At 33.4% G+C, this 27,520-nt stretch overlaps 2 protein-coding genes across 2 annotated transcripts; both read right to left on the bottom strand.

Annotated features, from left to right (window-relative positions):
* Nucleotides 1-1,012: 1,012 nt before the first annotated feature.
* LOC133834080 (protein SPIRAL1-like 5) lies at nucleotides 1,013-2,104 on the bottom strand. The gene is made up of 2 exons (XM_062263587.1): nucleotides 1,692-2,104; nucleotides 1,013-1,548 (listed from the first exon to the last, which is right to left on the bottom strand). The coding sequence occupies exons 1-2, from the start codon at nucleotides 1,947-1,949 to the stop codon at nucleotides 1,474-1,476; spliced, it is 333 nt and encodes a 110-aa protein (XP_062119571.1). The 5' UTR covers nucleotides 1,950-2,104; the 3' UTR covers nucleotides 1,013-1,473.
* Nucleotides 2,105-20,709: 18,605 nt separating this feature from the next.
* LOC133780125 (uncharacterized) lies at nucleotides 20,710-21,876 on the bottom strand. Its single transcript, XM_062220000.1, has one exon. The coding sequence runs from the start codon at nucleotides 21,874-21,876 to the stop codon at nucleotides 20,710-20,712; it is 1,167 nt and encodes a 388-aa protein (XP_062075984.1).
* Nucleotides 21,877-27,520: the final 5,644 nt, after the last annotated feature.

The following is a 27,520-nucleotide window of genomic DNA, read 5'->3' as shown; positions in this document are numbered from 1 at the left end:
TTGACTCATTGTACAAGTCTTACTCCACCATGCATGAACATGATCATGTAATCCGATGGCCTTATAAGTTATAATACATTTAAGAATATATATATAGATATATATATGTATAAATATATACATGAATTATATATATAGTACGTTGTATATATATATATATATTTACATACATTAAACACTACCACTTGAAATATTGTTCATTCTGCTGAGGTCTGCGTAAACGAATATATAAAAGATCGATAACCTCATTTTGGTACTACTACTTGAAATATAGTTTTCTGTTTATATATAATTTATTCCATAACCTAGACATACGATAAAACTATATATAATCATGAATATACAGCTAGCACAGTTTATATCATTAATTTGCTACAAATTAATTATAATTAATATATTGAAAAAAATAGAATATATATATGGTTATGCATAAACATGATCACTAATATAACTAAGATATTTAAGAAAAAGTATAATAGGCTTAATATATAGATCATTCAGACATTTAATTAATTATATTAGACATCTCTAGATATGACAGCTTATATAAATATATAAAGCAGGTTTTATCATACTGACCCATCATAATGATTGTTAATCGCCATAAATTCACGTTACACAGAAAGTATGATAGATTACTAATCTCGTTAATCAAAAGAAAATAAGTTAGTATACTAAGCCCAAAACCCAGATAATGAACTGTTAATTTTCAATATTGATCAAAGAAAGAGACCTCTCTCTGTGGAAACCTCATATCTCTCTAGCTTAATTATATATAATAATAGAGAAATGAGAAGTTAATTTTATTTTATATACTCTCTAAACAACTCCCCAAAGAGAAAAAGAAATAGCGAGGAAGGATCAGTTGACCATTAAATTATGATATATATTAATTTGTGGTAGCTAGATAGGAACATGGAGTTGGTGATTTCAATTACGATAATTGTGTTAGGAATATATATATAAATATGAGATATTTAAGTATTAATAATTGTGAACATGTGAAAAAAGCTAGCAAAAGAAATTCCTTTTCCAAATTATTGGTTGAAAGAGAGAAGATTAATCAACATATACACCATCATTCTACACTCGATCGATGTAAGTATACACACTGATTTTGAGCTTAATTATAAGAAAAAACTTATTAGCATACCAAATTAACATGTATATATATAGGAATATATATAACCTATATATATAGCATATATATATATAATCAACATATCACAACCGGCCATAAAAACAAACAAACACACTTAATTCTATCAAATCATTAATATGGGAACTCAATTCCCTTATTCTAATAATGTTTAAGCAAATAGTAAACTTCAAGGGCTTAAACTCTCTCTCTCTCTCTCTCTCTCTCTCTCTCTCTCTCTCTCTCTCTCTCTCTCTATATATATATATATATATATATATATTTATATAATGATCAAAGAGTAGTTGTTGACTAGCTGGGAGAAAATATGACCATCACTTATCTCCAAACAAGTACCCAAGTGATGAATCTCCTCCAGGAGCGGATTTCACTTTTGTCGAAGGACGATCCTAATCACAAGTAAATATAATTATGTAACAATTAATTAATTAGTGATAAGTGCAAGTAATCTCTTAATTAATTATTACAACAAAATTTATATATATATATATTATATTGTTATCGATGATTATAATATATGATCAAGACTTACAGTAACAAAGTTGCCCAAATTTGGACCCTCAGCTCGGTGATAGTTGTTAGAGATCTTTTCCTTCTCGGCAGAATCAGTGGTGGTGCGACTTTTGCGACTCGCCGGAGGCTTCTCCAAGCTGCTGGTTTCGATGCCATACGGTGGCTCAACTGGCGGTGGCGGCGGCGGAGGTGCACTGCCACTTGGCTGTTCCTCTGATGAGCTAAAAAGATAGCCCAACGAACTCTGTCCACCGCCGTAGCTTCCTCCTCTACTCATCCCTGGTATTATTTTCAAGATCAGTATAGTTACTGTGATCTGTTTAATTATAAAATCAAGTTATTAATAAGGATAATTATATGCTATAAAAGCTAGAGATCAGAGGAATAAGGGGAAGAGAACCCTAGCTAGCTTTAACCAATATATATATATAGTTACTTTTGTGAATTGCGGGTGTGTGCGTATATATTAAGTGTATATATAGATATTTTAATGGCCATCATAACTAGCTAAATGTGGTCTTTAGGTTCATGATTGACCAACTTTGTGTGTATGCCTGTATACATGTGTATAAATTTTATATGTGGTGCAAAGTATTATACGTACTTCAATGCAGAAAAAAAGTACTATACTACAAATTTTGTCGTATAGATTATGATTAATTCATTAATTATTCACTTATTACGATTTTGTATACATGTCTAATACCCTATTTATTAAGTTCCATAGGTTTAATAATAATGTATCACATTATATATGGCATTGGCAACAAGAGATATTATTTGTATTTACAAATCAGAAGTTCTTCCATTGATTGATTTTTTTTTTTTTTTAAAAAAAAAAAAGCTTTCTTCTGATGAAACTACCATATTCTTTACAATATTTTTCTCTTTCATCACCAAGTTAAAATTTAAACGATAAAAGGAAATAATCACTCTCAAGAGGAAGAGAAATAGCGCAAGCCTTAATTATCATTTTTCCACCTCTTTCTTTTATAAACATAATTAATAAAATCTCTTAAAAATAATTAAATTAATTCATTATTATAATATATTACATAATTTATTATTTATATATAAAATGTAATATTTTAGTACTTATAGTGATTGAAAAACATATCCAAAATTTATAGTTTTTGAGCTAATAACTATATAAACTTCCAAGTATTTTTATGCTAAAATATGTCAATAACATATAATGCATTAGTAGTACAAATACATTAATTAATTCCTTATGAAAGAAAATTTGAGAGTACTCACAAAATTTGGCACTCGCATATTAATATCACTTTTATATAAAAAAATGTGTAAATAACGGAAAATCTTAATTTTATTAAGTTTATCGAAATATTATAAATATTTAACGGAATATACATTTAAAACTAATTAAAAATAAATATTTATTAATTATATTAATATTAATATAAATTTAAATTCAAATGTTATACAAATATCATTATTATAATAATATATTATACAAAAGTAGATATTTAATCATCATACACTAAAACCTCTCTATAGTAATAATGTTGGGATCAACATATTTTATTACTATAAGAATGTTATAACTTAATAGAATTATGTCTATAAAATATTATAAATATACACATTTAAATCTAAATTAAATAATAATTGATAAAACATATCAAATTCAATGTATAATGATAAACGAAAATAACATAAATGTATAACTATAATGTACATATATCTATATAATGTTGAAAATATACAAAGTTATTTTAGAAGTCTAAATTGATAATTAATTTTATCATGAATTTTTGGCATGTATAAGATAGCATATATAAATATATTAAATATTAAGACAACTATTACTATATGGAGGCATATTTTCTAAAGGTGGGATCAAGAAATATTATAACTACTTATTACAATTAATGTGTAGTTTATTCATATTTATAACTGGTCCAAAATTTGAAACTTTGTATGACTATATGAGAGTTATTATTAATATAAATTTAAATGTTATAAAATATTATTATGATAATAATATATAATCTTAATATTTTACTAATTATATTATAATATTAATATGAATTCAAATATTATAATAATATTTAATACAAAACTAGATATTTAATACTTATATTAATATAAATTAAATACTATAAAATATAATTATAATAATATATAATACATAATCCTTATTTTTATTAAAAAAATATATCATTTATGTTTAGAAATGGTTATATTATATATATTTTTAAAAAATCATAAATATGTTTTGGTTGAATTTTTTATTTAATATATTTATGCCATTCTTTTATATATAATATTTTTTATTTATTTAGAATTTATATGACCCAATAAAAATAATTAATAAATTATATAAATTTTATCCAGTAGATATATATATATATATTTGTGAATATATATACATAATACATGCCAGAAGTAGACTACTCATGATTCATAAAAATATCAATATATAAGAGGTTTCAGTTGAAAGATTAAGCATGTTATGGTTAAACGTCAAAATCAGGTTAGCTAGCTGGATCATCATGAACCCTTAAATAGAGTATTATTGTCCATAATTTTGAGTTAGTGGTTGTTAATTACAACACACTAAAAAATGTGAAAATTTTGACGTTAAAAAAATTATAGCTAAAAATATTAAGTCGATCATTACAAATTTTATCATTATATATATTGTTATGGTTAAAATTAAATTATTGATAATAATATATCACTAAATATTATTCTTTTAATCACATGCAAATAATTTTTTAAAATTCGTATTCACACTAAAAAGTTGTCACTTAATATTTTTTTGTGACATAAACAAAAAGTAAATGCTAGGTAATTCTTTAATTAAAAATAAATTAGTTCAATGATCACAAATTATTCAAGCAAGTTATTGTATATGTTGAGGAAGGACGCTCGCATCTAGTGGGATATTACTAGGAAGGGGCGTGACTTTGGACAGATTGAATGGGCAGAATTCTTGATCCTATTCAATGGCAAGTACTACAACCAAACGGTGATAGATTAGGACAGGGTTGAGTTTGCCAATCGAGTCCTAGGGTCATCTAGCGTCCCCGAGTACGTGCGTAAGTTTGACCAACTCTCAAGATTTGGTCCGAACTTGGTACACATTGAAGCCAACCGGGACGTAAATTCATGAAGGGGTTGAAAACATTTTGACATGTTGGATCCAAAGTACAATATGCTATATCGCTGTTATAACATTTTCGACACGCTATGACAATTCTCTTATAGGAGTTTTACTTTAAGTCATATTGGTGGGGTTCTTCATTGTTCTCGACTCGTGAACAGTTTTTGGTACGATTTTTTTTTATGTCCGTGTATATTGTAGTTGTTTAGAGCATCCTGCAAATTTTCAGAAAATTCCGAATAGTTTATAGTACCAAAAACTAGGTTCAAATATGTTGCTTTCCACGTGCATAAAAAAATTAGTCACCCGTGCAACAACATGTTTGAACTTAGTTTTCGGTACTATAAACTATTCAGAATTTTCTAAAAATTGCGTCGAAAACTATTCAAAGGCCGAGAACACTGAGAGCCCCATCGATAGGGCTTAAAGTGAAGCCCTATATGAGAAATTCCCTAAATTTATATATACAAACCAAATTAATTAATACACCACATTTTGAAAATAAAAAAGAGAAAAATATTAGTTTGGCCATGTGTTTTTTCCAATTCAAACCTTGTATTTTACAAAATGAATCAAAATAGTACCATAAAATTGATTTTGGTCAAAATATTTTCAAATATAGTATTACTTTCTCAGCTCCTTGACCACCTTCTCTACTATTGTGAACCCATCTCATTCTCAACGGCCCAAGAATTATTCTTATAATTAAAAATATTTTAACAAAAATTAGGTTTAATGTACTACTTTAATCCATTTTATAAAACATAAGGTCACAATTGTCATTCAACAAAACACGTGGATTGATCGCGTATTTAGGAAAAACATAAAGCCAAAATAGTATTTTTCCCATAAAAAATATATTTATATCTCAAATATTTCCTCTAATATATCTTGAATTGTGCACACATTACACAAAACAAAGTATAAATAAAATAAAATTATGTTCCTCGTTTATTAAATATTGAAAATTAAAGATTTCTAAATACGAATTTGATTTTTTCTTAATAAAATAAATAGAACATAAATACTTAACACAAACTAATATAAATTTATGAACAATTAATTGTAACGCCCTAAACTCCAGGGATCGTTACGGTGCGCATTATAAACAGTGCTAAACTCGCTAATTGAGTCATTTGGCCATAATCGTGTAACTAAATATGATTAGCGGTTTAGGGATTAAAAATTTCGGTTAAGATATAACGTTTCACTATAACGTTTACCGTATACATTAGGATCCCAAAAATATAATTTGAAAGTTCATTACAAGAAAATATTTACTACCAGCCGATCTAAGCGGCAAAACAGGGTTAAACCCTAGTTCCTCTCCTTCAAACCTCGACCGTGGCGGTCGAGCAACTGCATATGTAAACATCGCCACCTAAGCTCTCCAACTCAAGGATGGTTCAGCTTTCTTTTGCCTTTACCTACACCACATAGCACCCGTGAGCCGAAGCCCAGCAAGAAAACTCAATATGCTCATGAACAGTCATATCATGATATCAAATTATATCTGGCGTGCCTAACAAACATAGCTCTATTCAAGCATGCAAGTAAATTCAAATAATGCTGGGGAATCTAGGATAAGAGATCATGCCCTCCTGATTGGATGACCACAAGTCAATCCTAATCGGATGAGTGATTTAACACTTAAGGAACTGGTAAACCATACTGAGTGACCGACAAGCAAGTCACTACGGGGCTCAGTGCCCAAAGCCATGCAAATGATGATCAGAATGATTATACAGAGATTATAGCCCTGAACAGATGAGTGAATATCACTTTGAGGTTTTGTTAAACCGTAATGAATGACTGACAAGCAAGTCACTATGGGGCTCGGTGCCCATAGCCGTGTAACGAAACCGTTACCTGGGCTTTCCTGCAATGGCTCTAATCAGATGAGTGACTGATGGGTAGTCACTAGCTTAAACAGATGAGTGACTGATGGGTAATCACACAAGCACTTTTAGTTTTCATCGAACTTGAGGTCGGTCCGGCATTAATGCTCTTGTTGAGTCATCTAATGCAGATGTCGATTAGATCTAATCTTTGTTGGCTTGCGTTGAACACGCTAAGGTCGTTCTTGACTTATGAGTCAGCATTGTGTGACCAGTGCCCAGTACCACTGCCGAACTTGACTAATGAGTCACAGCTTCACAGTTGATACTGACAACTTTGCCAATTCTGACTATTTAGTCAGTGCCATACACAAGTAAGCAATGCTATCAAACATATATCATATGTCAAATATCCAAATACAGGGTATTGAGCACGCTTACTTAACAATTGCTAGCAAAATTAGAATCATGCCTAAACACAGAGACTTAAGCTCTGAACAGTCTCATATTAGTATTCATGGCATGCCCTAATCACATGTTTCTCGTGCATCACATGCATCACACTTAAACATCCAACATGCCTCAATAATAACCATATACAAGTGAGAAAGATTTCTAATCATTCAATATGCTATCAATGTTCACATTTAAACATCCAACATGCATCAAGAATAACCATGAATGTCACATATGGGGTGCAGTTTTCTTACCTTTGGTCCAAGCACAGGTTACCAATAAACAAGCCACAAGCACGTTCCTTACTCCAAGCCTCTAGTGATAACCTAGTCACAACCATAAACAGTGATCCAATGAGTTCAAGTTCTAAAACCAATCCTGGAACCAAGACCTAGCCTCTGAGACAACAAATCCCACTAAACCGGGTAGTAGGAACGGTCCCAAGGCCTAAGGTTTGAGTTCCCAAGCTTAAAACATCATTTCGACCATAAATACCCTCAAGTGTCGCAGCCCTAACTCACTGAGCTGCGACCCCCAGCCAAAACAGAGGCATCAGGGGCAAGCGCCGCAGTGCCCCATACCTAGTGCTGCGGCCCCCATCACACACACACAACCTTCCACCTGCTTCTTCGAGTCTAGGCTGCGGCACCCAAGAATAGGGTCGCGGCCTAACCTCGAATTAGTCATTTTTCCCCGTTTTCAACCTTTTAAAACCTCCCAAAAACATATCCAAACATCTCCAAACTCAAAAATCAAAGTTCCCAAACATCCCCATGATCCAAAACCAACAAAACCCAAGTCTCAAATCTAACAAAAACTCATCAAAACACAAAGTCCAATTCAAGCTTAAAAACTTAAAACTTGAATTACCTCTGATTGAGTTGCTTCCAACTAAATCCTCTGGCTAATAAGCTTATAATCTTTCCTAGGATCATTATGCCTCGCTCCTCGATTGAATCCGAGTCCTAGAACTCAAGTTTCCTTTGAAAATGCGATCGAGAGACAAAAATGGAACTTTGAGGGAGAGAGAACTTCCTGAACTTTTTTTTTTATTTCTTAAAAGGTTTCTTTAAGATTAAGTAGCCTCAAACAAATCCTAACGCTCGGGGTCCCGAAAAGACCCCCGGTGACAAAATAATCAAAACCTCCAGAATTTCCTCCTCATCTTATTAACTCTCAATTTATCATCAAATATTTATTCTCATTACCCAATAACTCGGTAATGCTCTAAATACCCCTTGAATCACTCCGAGTCAAGAATAAATCCCATTGTGACTAATCCACTAGCTTACCTCCTAGGATCGTCTCGTGCTGAGTAACCCTAGCATAACCAATAATAATAATGCACCACACACACATATCACATATATGCCAAATATACCCAAAATGGCCAAAATATGAAAATCACTCAATTAATCAGAAATGGTTTCACATGCATATTTAATACACCTAAACATGCATATTATCATTTAATAACATAATAAATCAATTATGGCACTCCCGACCTCCTAATCAAGGTCCTAAACCCTATTAGGAAATTTGGGTCATTACATTAATTAAAAATATAATAAACTTATTTTTATATTATATGAATTTTCTCATCACAAATTTTATTGCTTCATTATTCTAATGATGAATATTATTGTCTCGTTTTTTCGTTAACTCATCTAACACCCAAAGAATAATATTGAAAAGATTTGTGAGAGCTAGATAAAGTATATGAGATGTTTTTAGTGCCCAGAAATAATGGGTAAAGGGAGTTTTATAGTGGTTAAGCCCCAAAAATATGGCCTACATCCACTTAGTCACTGCAAGTCATGGATTACATTTGTATTTGGCTTTTAGTTATTTGGCTCCATTGAAGATAGAGAGCTCTCTCTATAAAAAGTTGTCGCCCCCCTTTTTTTTCCTCTTTCTTCTTGGTCCCTACTCCTCTTATTTATATTAAAGAGTTAGGGTTACATTTGGGTGTGGGCTTAAATTATTGGGCATGACCCAATAATTAGACAAAGTAACAACTGACTAGGCCTTAGGTATGATTTGGTTTGATGGGTAGTGACACTCCGAAAATGGGTATAACAATAGCCCCCCAAGTCAGTCTTCATGTTTGCATAATGCTGACTTATCGTGTGAACTCTCTCTTTCACGTAGACCAGATCTTTAGACCTTGGACGTATCATTACTTGACTTCGCTGATCTTTTAAGAGTGACGGTGAGAAGATCTAGGCTGCTCATAGGCTAATTGGGCGAGCTTGTCTGAGGCGCTCTACTTCTGAGCTAGGTGAGCGGCTCCAAGATCTGAGATAGATGAGATGAATGCTCAAGATTTTGAGGACCTGGAGGAACCAAGAAATATGAATGCTCAAAGGTCCTAGGGACCTCTAGGAACCAAGAAAAATGAATGCTCAAGGTTCTGAGGACCTTGAGGAACCAAACAAAATGAATGCTCAAAGGTTCCGAGGACCTCTAGGACCCGAGCAAACTGAATGATCCAGGTTCCAAGGACCTCTAGGAACCAAGAGAAATGAATGCTTCAGGTTCCGAGGATCTTTAGGAATCAAGAAAACGAATGGTCCAGGTTCCGAGGACCTCTAGGAACCAAGCAAAATGAATGCTCAAAGGTTACGAGGACCTCAAGGAACCAAGTAAGATGAATGCTCAAAGGTTCTGAGGACCTCTTGGAACCAAGCAAAATGAATGCTCAAGGTTCCAAGGACTTCGAGGAACCAAGCAAAAAGAATACTCAAAGGTTCTGAGGACCTCAAGGAACCAAGCAAGATAAATGCTCAAAGGTTCTAAGGACCTCTAGGAACCAAGCAAATTGAATGCTCTAGGTTCCGAGGACCTCAAGGAACCAAGAAAGATGAATACTCAAAGGATTTGAGGACCTCTAGGAACCAAGCAAAATGAATGCTCAAGGTTCCGAGGACCTCAAGGAACCAAGCAAAGTTGAATGCTCAATGTTTCGAGGACCTCGAGAAACCGAGCATAATGAATGCTCCAGGATCCAAGGACCTCAAGGAACCAAGCAAGTTGAATCCTCGATGGTTTTGAGGACCTCTAGGAATCGAGCAAAGACAATTGCTCAAGGGAAACCTCTTCTTCAGTCAATAAGCGATCCTAGATATGCAGTAGCTCTTAGGGGTGATATTTTACATTTGGAAAGTTCCAGTATCTAAGCACGTCTTTGGAGATGGGTCCCCATATACGACTAGCCTCATATGTGCGTATCTGAGCTTATTCGCCAATGCGAGGGAGCTAATGAGCCAATATTCCAGCTATTGTAGTGATATGTCTAAGATATCGCCCAACAGAGATGGCTTAAGAAAGCTAGTCGTTAGGGGAAATTTCAGTGACTCCAATGTCTCTTTGTTTGTGTTCAGCTCTCATCGAAAGTACCAAAATGTTGTCTCGTATTTTCGTTAACTCATCTAACGCCCAAAGAATAATATTAAGAAGATTTCACTACTACAAAAACACCATTTTAGAACACTTTTTTAGGACACTCACCTAAATGCGAGTCCTAAAAACAGCTCCTGGACTTTTTAGGAGTCGCAAAGAATTTCTTTTAGGACTCGCAGAGTTAGTCCTAAAATCTATGTGTGCACTAAAAGTTTGAATGTTTTTTTAACAAAAGTTTTATTATTATTTATTAAAAAAAACAACAACAAAAAACCACTCAGCCCCCTTCTCTCTCTCTCTCTCTCTCTCTCTCTCTCTCTCTCTCTCTCTCTCTCCCTCTCTCTCTCCTGAGGTTCCTTCTCTCTATCCCTCTCTCACCTTGCATCGTCTCTGAAAGGGTCGAATGGCCGTCGTCCTGTCTCCGGCCACTGCCACGGGCCACACCATCGGACGCGCCGTCCCCCGAAACCACCAACCCCAAAGAAGGACACCTCATGCGCGACCTAAGGCCCTCAGCGGGGCACTCGAAGTTCGGTCGTTCATGGGTTTCTCCCAAACTTTCCGCGCATATTCCGGCCACCACGAGCCACCACGAGCTGAACCACCACCACCACCATACTCCTTGCTTCTTGGTCTTTAAAACCCAATAGTTTGTTTTTCGAACCACCACCTTTGAATAGTGGCGCCACCGCTGTCGCCTGAGCCCCGCCACCGCCGACCACCACTATGCTTTGGGATTCAAAACCCACCAATTAATTTTTAAAAAAACCTCAGTTCTTAAGGCTCTCGAATAGAGGACTCGCGCCCCGTAAGTCCTAAAAAGCTTTTATTGTAGTAGTGTTTGTAAAAGCTAAATAAAGTATATGAGAAGTTTCTAGTGCCCAGAAATAATGGATAGAGAGAGTTTTATAGTGGTTCAGCCCCAAAAAAGGACCTACATCCACTTAGTCACTGTCATTGATGTTGCAAGCCATGTATTACATTTGTATTTAACTTTTAGCTATTTGGCTCCATTGAAGATGGAGAACTCTTTCTGTAAAAAGTTGTACCCCCCCCCCCCCCCCTTTCCTCTTTTTTCTTGGTCTCTACTCCTCTTATTTATATGGAAGAGTTAGGGTTACATTTGAGTGTGAGCTTAAGTTATTGAGCATGACCCAATAATTATACAAAGTAACAAACGATTGAGCCTTAGGCATGATATGGGCTGATGGGTAGTGAGACTCCAAAAATGGGTATAACAAATATAATATAAAAAAGATTAGAAATGTTTAATTTTATTAGAATTGAGATGTACTCATTAAGCCTTAAATTTTATAAATAAAAGAAATATGGGCAGCAAAAGTTCCAAATATTTAAAGATCGTTGTGGTTAAAACCCTAATATTTTTTTTTTATTATTATTATGGCCACACTTCTTAATGTTAACATTTAGCTACATATGTTTGTCTTTCATCGTTGAGTGCTAAAAAAAAATCATTTATACAAAATAAAAAATACCCTAAACAACTGTAATGCCCTGGTTACTCCAAGACAGTTACTGTGAGCTTTGAATCGTGCTTAACTCGCTAATCGAGTCATTTGGTTATAAACGTGCATCTAGGTATTATTAACAGGCTAAGGTGAAAAAACCAATCAAAAGGAAATGATATATTTTATTTAAAACATAAAAATATTCATGGGCCCATACAAAAACGTTTACAATTTCTTTACAATACAAAATGGTCGTTACAGTGTAAAAATTACAACCCGCCGACCTAAGCGGCAACCCCCTAGTTCCTCCGATAAACTCTTTGGCCGTGGTGGTCAAGCAGCCGCATATGCACACATCACCACCTAAGCTCTCTACTCAAGGCTGGGTGAGCTTTTCTTTCCCTTTACCTGCACCACATAGCACCCGTGAGCCAAGACTCAGCAAGAAAACTCATTACCGCATGTATATAATATCAAATGATATGCATGATAATCATACAGAGCTTATAACCCTGAACAGATGAATGAATATCACTTCAAGGTTTTGGTAACCTTGCTAGGGTTTGTAGCTCTAATCAGATGAGCGACTGATGAGCAAGTCACTAACATAAACCAGATGAGTGACTGATGAGCAAGTCACTAACGTAAACCAAACGAGTGACTGATGAGTAAGTCACTAGCTTAAGCACATGAGTGACTAATGAACAAGTCACTAGCTTGAATCAAATGAGTGAATGATGAGTGAGTCACTAAGGTGAGCTCAGCACCCATATCCATGTGACGATGCAGTCACCTGGACCTTCTGGCCTTGGCTCTAAGTGACTAGTCATGAGACTAGACAAGCGCTTTTGTTTTTCATCGAACTTAAGGTCGGTCAAGCATTTCATGCTTAGGACGATAATGCTTATGTCGATTAGATCTAATCTTTTCGGCTTGCGTTAAACACGCTAAAACCGTTCTTAAATTATGAGTCAATACTATACGACCAGTGCTCAGTATTACTGTCGAACTTGACTAATGAGTCACACCTTCACAGTTTATACTGACACCATTGTCGATTCTAACTAATGAGTCAGTGCCATTCACAAGTAAGCAAGATTTGATAAGCATTTGATATGCAATCAATTTCCACATTTAAACACCCAACATGCCTCATGAATAACCATGTGTGTCACATATGGGGTGCAGTTTTCTTACCTCTGGTTCGAGCGAGAAATAGTAAAAGAACGACTCTTGAGATCGATCGACTCTTTGATTCCTTAGCGGTCACCTAGTCATAACCAAATATAACCTCCATCAATGAAAATCAACAATAAAAGGTTCTTGACCTAAACCTCACCCCCGGGACCCCGAATGGTACCCAAACGGTGAGTAGATTCGATCCCGAGCCTTAGGAATTGAAACCCCAAGCCAAAAACCCTCAAAAGTGACCAAAATAGGAATCTAGAAAAGCAGGGTAGCGCTATAGCGCTACCCCCCTAGTGCCCCAGCGCCTTTTGCAAAGCAGAATGCCCTTGGCTAGTGCTGTAGCGCCCATGGATGGGCGCTGTAGCGCTACAACCAGGGTTTTCAACCTTGGTTTTTCCCTCCTACGACACCACCATTTCCAACCTGAAAAACCAGCTTCCAAACCTCATTTAGACTCCCAAATGAACCCAAAAACCATATACATAAGTCCTAGGCATCATCACCCAAGTAACCATTGCCAAAAACTCCCATCAATTCTCCATAACAAACCTAGAAATCTAAGCTGAAATCCAATAGAAAAACAAAGCAAACTAGAGTTTTAATGACTATAACCTTACCTCAAGCTCATATTAGAACCCTCTTCAATGGTGGAACATAACCCTAAGCCATCAAGGTCCACTTCCTTAGCTTGGTTCCTCAAATTAGGCTCAAAAATCCAAGAAGGAAATGAAGAGAAAAGATGTACGGGAGAGAAAGATAAGTGCTCTGTTTCTTGCAAGTTCTACAGCCTTCAATGGATAATATATATCTTAGGGTGAAAAGACCTTATTGCCCCTAGGTCATTAAAGTCTTTTAAAGGCTCCCAAGGGTAAAACTGTCATTTCCCGCCTATCTCGTTAATCATAATTAACACCCTCCAATTATCGTTATTCCAAATATTCTCAAATACCAATAAGTCATATCCCATTACCCTTTAATTCCCAGTAACGTTCTAATCATCAAATTACCCCGAGACTCACCCCGAGCCCCAAATTTAATCCCGTTATGACCAAACTACTAACTTGCACTCAAAGATCATCTTATGGCGAATGGCTCGAACAAATCCACATTATAATATGGTCTCATCCATGATTCACCAACATGCATGAAAATATACAATTTCGCCCTCAATAGGCCAAATTACCAAAATGCCCCTATCATGAAATATGGACCCACATGCATGCATTCAACATCATATTATAACATAATTCACATAAACATGCAAATAATTATTTAATGGCATAATAAATCAATTATGGCCCTCCCGGCCTACAAATCCGACCATTAAACCTCATTAGGGATTTTGGGGTATTACAACAACCTACACTTTAACTGAAACACAAACCATAAGAAAAACTAAAAAAAAACCTAAACCTATCAGGCAAAGATGGTGAACACTTGCTGCAAAAGTCCCGATGATGTGTAGTGACGACAAGGACAAGATTGACAAGGAACGACAGAAGTGGCAATGTCGCAGATTCATTGGCAGGGCCGAAAAGGTCGCGACAAGGCTGAGACTGTGGAAGCTGGGACATTGGAGGCAAGGTCAAGTCCCTTTGGTAGAGTCATCACCAACACCTCAATGAGGAGGTCTAGGTAGAGACTCTGGCCAAATACCAACAAGCCCAAGTCTATCTTCTTCGATAGTTGGAGCGATGATTCCAATGGATTTTTTTTCTTTTAGGTTTATATTTTGTTTGAAATGTTTGATTTTATGTCTTGTTTGTTGGGTTCTTGCTATGAGTAAATTAGCTCCTAGTTGGGTTTAGTATCTGGGCATGATGGGAGAGGGAGGATTGAAGCATGTTCATACTTGTATTTGATTTTACTGTTTTAGTTTTTGGAGGATATTCTTACATGACATTTTACTAGGAGAGCTTAGGTTTGAGGGTTTTCAATGAGAATATTTGGAACGTTTTGATTAAGATTAGTCACTTAATACATTTTATCTCTTGAGTCAACATTTAAAAGTTCCTTAATGACCAAGAGTAACATATGCAACTCAACATTAGAGACTTTAGTCACCAATTTTTTTTTTTATTAGGACATAATTTGTAACAATCGTTAAAGATTAGACACTTTTGTCATCAATATATCTAAATAGAATTAAAAGTTGTATATTTTAATTATTTTTTTTAACTATAAATACCAAATAAAACAACATATATTAATGTTTTAAGTTGTATCCAACATCATATAAGTAATATTTTGTATACGACTAAATTTAAAATTAGATCTCACCTATTATAATTAAAATCAAAGAAGACACCTAAGCAGAATATAAAATATATATTATGGAAGCAAAACACTATTATGAATTAGTGATTTTTTTAAGAAGTGGATTATTGGACCTACGATCTAGAAGCAAAGGCATAAATATATAGAGTAATGAACAGAAAATATAAAGCTGGAAGCTAGACATTATTGAGGGCCAGCAGCATGAAAGCTAATTAATACATTTTGTTTGGTTGGAAGGGAGCCTGTAGGCCACATTGCGGGAATCCCTCAAACTAATTAATATAAAGAAATACACATTATTAATTTAATTACACTTCATACAATTTTAACATTATTTATTGTTTTCATTAATTTTTTCAATAATACATATGTGATATATCATCAAGTATCGGTTAGCTAGCAAGGCAAGCTTCTTCAGCACTATTACAATTCTATGAATATACAACCCACAATATAAGCAATCTAGAATTGTGATGCCACTACAAAAGACAGAAGTTATACTGAAAACAAACGTCATCGGTAAACACTGTGTCGAGAACATGTCCTCAGTAGAAAGTTCTCGGTACATCCTCGTCGGTAGAGGTAAACTTCTACCGAGAATATTAAATATGTTCTTGGTATAGCTGGTACCGATGACAAATGTTCTCGGTAGAGAGTTGATAATATCGCCGGTGGAACCTGTCCAATTTTTTCATGTAGTGGGGCTATATCGAGGACACTATCCTCGGTATATAGACTGAACCGAGATTTTTTCTACAATATTTATTTATTTATTAATTTAATTTAAATTAAATATAAAATAATAGATTTAAATTAAAACACTTATATTAAACATATAAATAAAAACTTGCTCAACCAAAATAAAGAGTTGTCTCCTAAACATGAAAATGTAATAGTCCATAATAATAAAACTCATACATAAGTCCTACTGACTTGATGCTCCAATATCAGGATCATCAGGTGGTGGTAAGGCACATTGAGATCCTGGGGTGATACAATGATCAAGTATTGATGTGCTCCTCTAATTGTCGAACACGCTCTCTCATCTCAACCACCTCTTCATCTCTAATTTGTGGAGGATCAATAGTAAATGGAGTTTGGTCCCTTATGTTAAGGATACGCCCATATCATTTCTGGTGGCCACGTCGTTTTTCGAAAATAGTTTGTATCAAAGAGAAGTCGTCGTCTTCAGGCGCGCTCGAAACTAGTGTGTAACTCTCAGTATCAGTTGATTGTGTCTGTTGTGTGTCGCGATATGCACACAATTGATCCTATGATACAATATATAATGTAATTATTTATTGTAAATAAAAAATTAAAATTTTGAAAAATGTTTAAATAAACTTAACGTACCTAGGTTTTTTTTGTTGTTTATGTCACCCACCCTGTGCCTGATTTATGATGAGTATCCATCTAGCTATTCAGGATCGGCTTAAGTTTCCCAGTCTCTAAATTGCGATGTCACATACATTTTTTTTTTTTTAAATTAAACGTAAATAAGAAAAACAAACTTAAAAAAAATTAACCAACTTTTTTGTTGCACAGCGCTAGGATTTACTGAGAACTTCCGTAGCTGAGCTTTTTTAGTTTCTTCCTATTTTCCTTGTTGACCCAAAAACGTTTCTTCAAAAAAGTTTATGTTAGTAATATATTTAATTGAGAGAGTTAAGTTTAGCAAAAAATTAATACTATAATGTCTGAGCGTCGGAAAAATTCAATGGCTTTTTTCCATTGCGTATATGTGCAACCACCATAACGATTTTCTAGCCTATTAATCATTAAATGTTCCTTAATATCATACTTCCAAACAGAATACTTTTTGGCACATAATATATCAAAGCCTCTCAAGATCTCAGGCATATATGCCCTTGCCTATTTGATTACTCACATTCATCATTAATTAATCTTTCACAAACTAATTGCAAATAAATTAATTATTTATCCAAAAAATTACAATAACTAAATCCTAAAGCTATATATGCATTTCACTAAAATACTACACAACATTATATTCTAAAAATTGCATATAACTAAACATTTACCTACTTTCTTATTTCTAATTATAAATCTTACCTATTACAAATACAAAATCAAATATTATATATATAATATAGATAACCACGTATTAAAAATATGTAAACACAAGTTTTTTTCTTCCATTTTCACAAAAAAAAATCTGAAAATATTATAAAAAAATACAAAAATCTGGATTCCTACATATCTGTGAGGGCTTCTGAGATTCAACAATATAGCTTCAAAATCTGATAAATACTACACAATCGGAGTAGAGTGAGAAAAAAACTCATTTAGAGAGAGTTAAATACAAAATAAAAGGAAATATATATATATATATAAATATATACCTTGATTAGAACCTCTTGATAACTAAATCTTCTTTGGAGAGGAAGATTTCTCAAAAAACTATTGTTTGGGGGCGGAAATCCATAGAATACTTATTTGGGGGCGAAGAGAAAAAAGGTTTGGTGATTTTTTACCTTTCAGAGGAAATAAGTTCTACTGGGAAAAACGACTGATATAAAGGACTTCTACCAAGAATGTTCTCGGTAGAAGTTCCAAAGTTCTTAGTATATCAACTTAAATGAAAAAAAAAACCCACGAAGTCTTAGTGCAATTATGAGAATGTTTCTACCGAGAACAACGAAAATTGTTCTCGGTAGAGCTATTCTCAGTATAAACCTTGTTTGTTGTAATGTGCTTTTAACTCATCAAAAGCAAGTTTGGTGATATCAACATAACCAATGACCAACACAAGAGGAGAAGTTCTTATTTTTTATTGTAGGACAAATATTTTTTTGTTTTTTTGAATTATCGACTTCTCCAAATTATGTTCGCCGAATTTTTCGGTATTGCATGCATAAAATTTTCTTGACTGCTTGTATACATTATTTTTCAAAAGTAATGTTACATCAGAATTTCATTTCATTTTATTTAATAGAACATAATAAAAGGCTCTATTAATTGCTTGAAATAATTTATGGGAGATTTATGCAATTCTAAAAAGTTCGGAAGTACAATTCTTGAGGGATCAGTAATTTAAGGGGCAAAAAAACTATTTGTTCTTTATTGGATTTAGAGAGATGAAAGAATGAGATTATGAGTTGGAGTTAGGTTTAGAAAAGTATCTTGATTTTGCTGAGACAACACGTACGGGATTGAAGAGTTTGAAAAGAAATGAAAAGAAAAGAAAAAATAAGCTAAAAAGCCATGATACCATAAAAAGATGAAAGAATTGAAAAGATGTTGTGTCTTTTTATTGAATAATATTAATCATATATATATGCATTAATATAGTAGTAATCTTAGTCAAAATCCACCAAACTAAATATAATTGAAAAAATATAGCAAAAACTAGTAACTGATACTAGACATTGAATTGAAAGACATAGTCAAAAGAATTCAAATTATACACATGACTCTTTTAACAAAGCCAAAAAACCTCCCAAACTCTGCTACTATGAGAATAATTTGGAAAAGAAATATGATTAAAAAAATATTATATACATATACGTCATAAAAAAAATAGTTATAAAGGTCATAAAGCGTTGGCTTTTATTATTTGGCACGTAGCTAGGAACAATTTGTACTTGTAGGACGTTATATCTTAAAATTATAATACATAATAATCATGTTCTTATAAGATATTAATATATAAGATAGTTGCTTGAGACAAAATAATTTTTCACACGATGTATATATATTTTTTATTTTGTTAATTAATCTCAATTGTAAATATGTTAGCAAATTCAATTTTTATTCGAGCATTTTATTGTTTGAGCACAAGTGTTATATTAAATATTTTGTTTATGTGCAACACATCTATTAAAATCACAATTATAATATATGTATAAATTAATAAAACTTGTCTCTCTTTGAGTGAAATGGTTATGCTCCTTCTCCCATCTCTATTCATTAGTCTTCTCCCCATTTTGGTTGTTTTTATCTAATCCATCAAATAATAAGAAATTAAATTGATAAAATTACAAATAAAATATCCAACAAGTTAGACAATACTTAAAGAGCAGCAACCGATCACACAAAAAAATATGATCCTTCAAAAAATAATGGTAACCAAACCAAGCATACTAATAGAACAAATCAATCAATCTGAGTACAATGCAAACTTGTATCAATAAGACATAAAATAAGATCTAACCCCACAACCAGATCATAAAGGACTGACGCCTTTTAAAAATATTACAACCTCTCGTGATGCTACACACTACCGAATGGGTAACACCACTAAGTACCAATTAGTACACAAAAGACAAGATGATGAAACACCATTATTCAATAAAAGAAACTCGAAACAAACCAAAACTACTACTCTAACAAACATAATAAATCAGGCAACAATAAATTGACTAAAAACTAGACCTAATGAAAACCACCATAACCATGGCTAGAGAGGGATCCCACGCATCACCTGGACATGTCCAAACCCATCTCCATCGTCCAAGCAAAGAAGACAGCCACCTCATAGAGACGCCAGCTGAACCCAACACCAACGAGCAAAAGTCCACGCTTCTATTACAAATTATTACCAACAAGATTTTTTCTTTCCTTCTTTCTTGAAATTGCAAAGTTCATTATAAGTGGGACATAATAATAATAATAATAATAATAAATATAACGTCTTGTTATAACTTTACTTGGTTAAAAGCTTGCTGTCTGTCATCAATTACGATCAAACTTGCTTTTGTCTCATTGCTATTATTGGTCTTTCTTTTTCTTTTTGTTTCTCTGGGAAATGTTTTGTTTTAATAGTTTTTTTTGTTTTTTTTTATTTTTGTTAATTTTAACTTAATATTTTTATATGTAACAAAATATTTTTATATTTAAAAGTAGATAGTAAATATAACTTAAATTTATATAAAATTAAATAAATAAATTAAAATAAAATATTTTTTCAATATTTTACAATAATAATTATTTAAAAATAATAAAATAACTTAAATAAAATTTAATTAAACTTAAACTTCACGTATTAGAATAATATCATATTAAATATATAATATAATATAATCTAATATCAACTAGCGACAAACTTACATTTATAATCTACATATAATATTAATATTATATTAAACATATATAATATATAATGTCTTGTTGTCACTATCAAATTCAAAAAGTAGAACAAATATAAACTTAAATAAAAATTAATTAATTAATTAAAACAAGATATTTTTAAATACTACTTAAGTATAAGATATACATTTTTTTTTTGGTAAATCAGAAAGGCCTGACTGAATTCTATTACAATTTCTCAAACCAATATCTATCCATCAACTGAATTTTGTTAGGCATAATACTTCTAATTATATGCTTTACATTAAATTGAGTTCTTTGAACAAGTATAGTTGCTGGATAGACTTTTTGATTCCACAGTGCCTCATTTCTACACCACCAAACCTGGTATATCAAAGCTGTCAGTGACACAATAAAGACTTGTTTCCTGAACTGAGTTAATCTGGCCTTAGCAATCCACCGCAACAACTTATGTGTAGTGGTAGCTGCCGTCTTCCATCCCAGCCAGCTCTTGATTTGCCTCAGGCAAGAAGAGCTCAAATGACAGTAAAAAAATACATGTTCTCTTGTTTCCCTGTTACTACCACATAAAAGACATAGGTAATCAGTTGTTATGTTGAAACGAAACAATCTATCTTTCAGTTGTAACCTATCTAGAACCGCAAGCCATAAGATAAATCTATGCTTTGGTATGATGGTTCTATTCCAAACTTCCCTATGCCATGAGACCTTTTGATGAGTGAGAACAAGAGCTTTGTAACCTTCAGCTATCCTATAAACCCCGTTAGGACGGAGATGAGTCAAGTTAAGTTCCTTGTACTTCTCCTTAACTTTAACAATCTGCTTCCAATACCAACTACTGCCATTCAGAGCTTTATAGTCACACCAGTCTCCATCACCAATATACACAGCATGTATCCATCGAACCCATAAAGAGTCTTTTTTCGAAGCCACTGCCCATACATACTTACCAATAGCTGCTTCATTCCATTCCTTAATCCTCCTAAAGCCTAGACCTCCTTCAGCTTTAGGCCTACATACTACATCCCAAGAGACCTGCCCTGAACTATTAGACTCAGCCATTCCTTTCCATAAAAAATTCCTGCAAATTGTATTAATTTGCTGCAAAATCTTTGATGGAAGGACCATGATTTGAGCCCAATAAGTATGAATAGACAACAACACTAAATTCACCAAATTTACTTTACCGGCGGCATAGGAAAGTTTCCTGGTACTCCAGCTTCGTATCCGTTGGGTCATTTTCTCCAGTAAAACTTCACATGCCTTTGCTGAAATCCTCTTAGAACATATAGGAATCCCCAGATATTTAAATGGTAGTTGATTTCTTGTAAAGCCTAAAGAGTCCATTATTCTTTGCACCTTCAAATCCTCCATATTACTACAGTTATATTGCTGACTTTGTATCACTTGGTATTAAACCAGAGGTTTGTGAAAATAGTTTCAGACCTTGCAGCAAAAGATATATCGATTTGAAGTCTCCATGGCAGAAGAGCAATACATCATCTGCAAAACAGAGGTGATTTAATTTAAGAGGGCCACGTCTGTCATGAAACTGAAATCCCTCTGTTTCACCAATTTTCCCCAAAATTCTGGAAAGGTATTCCATCCCTAATACAAACAGCAAAGGAGATAATGGATCCCCCTGCCGAAGACCTCTTTTAGCTTCAAAGAAACTATGTAATGACCCATTGAACAGAAGGCTAAACCTTGGGGTTCTTACACAGGTCATAACCAGCTGAACAAACTCAAGAGGAAATTTGAAGGCATATAACATTTCCTCAATAAAGTCCCACTCTATTGTATCATATGTTTTCCTCAAGTCTAGTTTAATCATGCATTTTGGTTTAGACTTATTCCTGCCATAATGCTTGATCAAATCCTGACATACCATTATATTATATGCAATATATCTACCTTGAACAAAGCCACTTTGATTTTGAGCTATAAGACCCAGGAGTACCTTTATCAGTCTAGAGCAAATTAGCTTAGTGGCAGTTTTGTATACAACATTACAGCAAGCTATGGGACGAAAATCCATAATAGATTTGGGACATTTACCTTTAGGAATCAAAGTCAGCGTTGTGGAATTGATCTCATTTAGCAATTTCCCTGAGTGCAAAAGAGATAGAATAGCTTCACATACATTATCACCAACCACCTCTCAGTTATCTTGAAAAAAGAAACTGTTGAAACCATCTGGACCCGGAGATTTATTTCCAAGAATCTCAAACATGACAGTCTTCACCTCATCTTTGGAATATTCTGTTGTTAGTAGGCTAGTGTGAGCTGCTATTATTTTCGGTCCTTGCTTGATTACAGTGGCCAAAACTAATTTCCTGCTCTCCATTTTACTCCCCAAGAGTCTATAATAAAAATGCAAAAAAGCTTTAACTACTCCAGCTGGTTTGTCAACCCATACACCATCCATATATTTGATTGAGTATATCCTATTGATAGCCCTTCTCTGCCGAATACTGGAATGAAAAAAAGATGTGTTATCATCTCCTTCCTTCATCCAATGTAATTTAGCTTTCTGTTTAAGAAAGGAGATATAATTTCCATGTGTTTCATTGTATAGTGCTCTGGCCTCTTTTTCCTTAGAGATAAAGATATGATCATGAGATTTCATTTGTGAGGCAGCTTGACAGTCAATTAGAGCCTGATATCTCATAGCATGTACAGTATAAATATCCCCAATCTCACTCTTATTAATCCTCTTCAGTAGCTTCTTTACCTCTTTTAACTTCTGAGTAAGTTGAAATATTGGTGCACTACCAAACTGGATCAGCCAAGTCTCTTCTAATCTCCTCTTGAAATCTGGAACATTTTTCCACATTCTAAAGTACCGAAATGGTTTCTGTCCTTCCACACCAACCGGGTAAACAGAGAGAATAGCAGGACAGTGATCAAACACACCTTTGTCCAGCCATTGTTGATTTGCTAATACCCGATCTATTTTAGAATAGATCCGAGTATCCTTACCTTGTTTGTTGTTCCAAGTAAAAAAGGAACCTGTAAATTTTACATCCTCAACCTGACAAAATTCCACGCACTCTTTAAATGCACCAGAAACTTTTGGTCTTTGATGTCCACCTATTCTCTCTTCAACACTTAGTATAATATTAAAATCCCTTAAAATGAGCCAAGGACCTGACCCCTTAGATGCTATATCTTTTAGATCAGTCCAAAGAGGGATTTGGCCATGATCTTCATTCATTGCATAAACATAAGTGACCATAAAAATTTCCTTACCAGCCAATGAAGTAACTTCCAAATGCATTAATTGACTTGAACATTGTAGCATATTGACTGTAAACATCCTCGGATTCCAGCTAACCATAATTCTACCCCATTTATGCCAAGCATTATTCGTTGAGAAACACCATCCCCTAAACATATTTACATATACAAAACCCAAATTGTGAGTCTGTATCTTAGTTTCAAGGAGACCAACTAATCCCACCTTCATTGAGAAGATCAAACGTTTGACATCTTCCTGTTTATGGCGATTATTGATCCCCCTGACATTCCAACTTAGGATCCTATCCATGTTCCAGAGGAGGATCTCCCCCTCCCTGCCTATTCACTCCCATTCGTTCTGAGTTTAAGCATTCTCCTGTCTCCTCAAACAGCTTAAACATGTTTGTTGTTGGTGGTGCCTTTACTATCTCTTTAATCACTGTCCTGCCATTTTTGATTGGCACAAAATCAGTGTCCTGTCCTTGGGCTTCCAAAGAAGGCTTATGTGTAGCTTCTTCCTTAACAACCCATTCTTTCCTAACTTCTTCTTTCTTCCTACAACTGTCAGTATAATGCCCCATGCCATGACATTTCCCTCAAGAAATAGGAATCCATTCATATTTTACAGTGAGCATAACTTCATGGTGTATTTCATTAGTGAATGAAATCACTTCAGGAAAAGCTTGATGTAGCTCCACTTCCACCAGAACCCGAGGGAAGGTTAACCTTTCTCTATTTTGGGTAATTGAATCCATCATCAAAGGAGACCCAATCTGCCCCACTATCTTGAATAGAGCTTTCTCCCCCCAATACCTTAAGTCTAATCCATGAATCTACAACCATATAGGAACCGAGCTAATTTTCTTTTCTTTGAAATCTGTATAAGCATCCCACGGTTTCATGACAACAGGCTTCTTATCAAAAAACATGTATCCTCCATTCAAAATAGAATCCCTAACCTTCACATCCATAAACCGAAGTATGAACACTCCATGTGTTCACACTCCAATTTTATCTATGCCTTTATCTTTCCAAACTCTCTTGGCAAATCCTTCAAAAACATTCAGATGAGGGTTTGCCCCTAACACATAGCAAACCAGAGCAGATTTCCAGTATTCAATTTCATCTTCAATATCATCCATATCTATTTTAACCCCATTAGCTATTTTCACATCTCCACCACCAGATTCAGCAAATTTTCCGTGTAAATTTTGTATGACATTCCCAGAACGAAGAATTGGGAGAGAACTAGAAATACCTACCTTGATCTGCGATTCACACCGTTTGGCGGCTTCCAAATAGGTGGCAACCTCATTCCATGTGCCCTGCTTCTGGTGTGATCTTTGGGCCATCGATATAGGAGTAAGAATATCCATGTCGTCCTCAATCGCTCCATCCTCCTCAGAAACATTCTCTTCCGAAAAAGCTATCGCATCGACACCTAGAATCTATGCCATTGATTTTGTCTTAATCACCTTATCAGATGAAGTCGGCCCTGATTTCCTGGTAGCCTTGACCACTAGAGTCTTGATTGTCCTTTTCTTTGTCTTCCTCTTTGCCATGGCGCCAGCGTATGCTAAGAGAGAAAACTTTGACAATTTAACTCCTAATATAAGATATACATTAGAAACTAAAAATAGTTTATGCATGTATATTACTGTCTAGACTATGACCTTTTCTATTCTTATTTTATTTCTATTATTAATTTTTTTTAAATATTATTGTAATATATATATGTCATGTAGTCATGTAAATATATATTTATGTCAATGTTGTGTTTAAATGTCTTATATATATATAGATTATTGATATAAATATTTATATATATTATAGAACTATAATTCATTTTATTAAATATATATTTTTTAAAACAATGAACTAGTTTTTATTAAAACTATAGATAATATTTACAACTTTAAAACTAAGCAAACGTTCATTGCACGTTGCTTCTACTTAGTATATATATATATATTTATATATGTTTTCTTTCATTTTCATTTTTGATAAATTTTCTCACCATGTCAGCTAGTGTATAAAGGTTACTAGAGTGCTGCTATTTGGCACCTTAAGGTGTTCAACCACATGAGGTGGCACTCTATGGTTGGTTAGCGATACCCCATAATATTTATAAAATTCAAATATGTGGGACCCGATATTGAATTACACCAATAGCGGTATGTCATCTCCTTATAGTGTTGGACACCAGTGGTACTCCTTAGCAATTCTTGTGGTTACTAATGTGAGCATTAATTAACTCTAATCATGTCTCCCGTTGACTATTAACAGCTGGGATTAAAGCCTTTTAATTTGATGATTAAGAATTTAAAATTATTATATATTTAACCATACTGCATGCTTTCAAAATCAAGAGGTCATCTTTCCCCCCAAAAAAAACATATTAATTTGCGTGTGGAGACTGCATATTATTTTTAGGGCTTGGAGGAAGTATTTGAGACAGACATTAATGATGAGTAGTAACATGACCCGCAATGGTGTTTACACTCGATTTTTTTTTTTTTATATAAAGATTATCTTTATTTTTTTTAGCATCTATATATTTGTGTACATATATATTCATATTATATCCTTACCTATCTTTATTCATCTCATTTTATTCCATGAATAATGTTGTTACTCATTTTATATATCTATACAAATTATTTATCACAATTTTAGTTATCCCTTACAGTACAATATCATTGGAAATCAATTTTTGAATAATATAAAATTTTGAAGTTAGAGACTTTAATTTTACTACTGTAATTTGAAGTTTTTATTATAATTGTGTTATATTTGGAAAGTACGACTAGATTGAATTAAAAAATATAAGAGAAAAAAATACGGAAGAATTTAAATTAAGAAAGAACAAGTTGAATGCAAAAGTTATATTTTTCTTTTGTCTTGGATATATGAAGATGAAAATTAGATAGAATAAAATTAACACAAATTTTTTAATGGAATTAAGTTATATATAGAAACTAAAAAGATTAACTTAGGCTGTTTAATTAATTTTTTTCAATATATCTCTAATTTTATAACAAAATTACGTGAAGAACATTATATTCAATCCTATAGGTGCAATATATGTGGATGACTATTCTTCCATCACAATTATATATTGGATAAACATAACGTGCACTACTGCTACTTTATTGTTTTTATTCCATTAAAAACAAATCCATGAATAATTACAGTATACTTTATCGTGGATATGGATCATGAGTCTTGTATATATTTATGTAACTGATATAATTATAGATATATATATATATCTCTTTAAAAAAATTCATTTTTTTTTTACTTTCTTTAAACAAAATTATTATTATTTTTATTTATGCACCTACTTAAATTTAACATGTATGGTCATCCAAGTATTCATTTAATTATAGGTCCACCCCTGATCATAGGTATATGATAGTAGGTACCAGTTCTTTATATATTAGGTAGTTCTTGCAATCCCTCTAGTTTTTATTTCTGAAAATATTTTTGGCGTAATTTTTTTTATGATCATATATATTATAGTTATTTAGAATATCCTGCAAATTTTTGAGAAATTTCGAATAATTTATACTGTAGAAAATAAAGTTCAAATAGTTTATTGCACACGCAACTGTTTTGTATGCACATGGAATGAAACATGTTTGAACCTTATTTTCGGCACTGTAAATTATTCGAAATTTTCTGAAAAATTGTAAGATGCTCTAAATAACTACAATGTACACCATCATAAAAAAATCGTCAAAAATACTTCCCGAGCCAAAAACACTAAAGGGGTGCA

This window comes from Humulus lupulus, chromosome 5, assembly GCF_963169125.1.
Source record: "Humulus lupulus chromosome 5, drHumLupu1.1, whole genome shotgun sequence".
Taxonomy (NCBI): Eukaryota; Viridiplantae; Streptophyta; class Magnoliopsida; order Rosales; family Cannabaceae; genus Humulus; species Humulus lupulus.
Note: the sequence above shows the minus strand (reverse complement) of the source record. Positions and strands in the feature narration are given on the sequence as shown.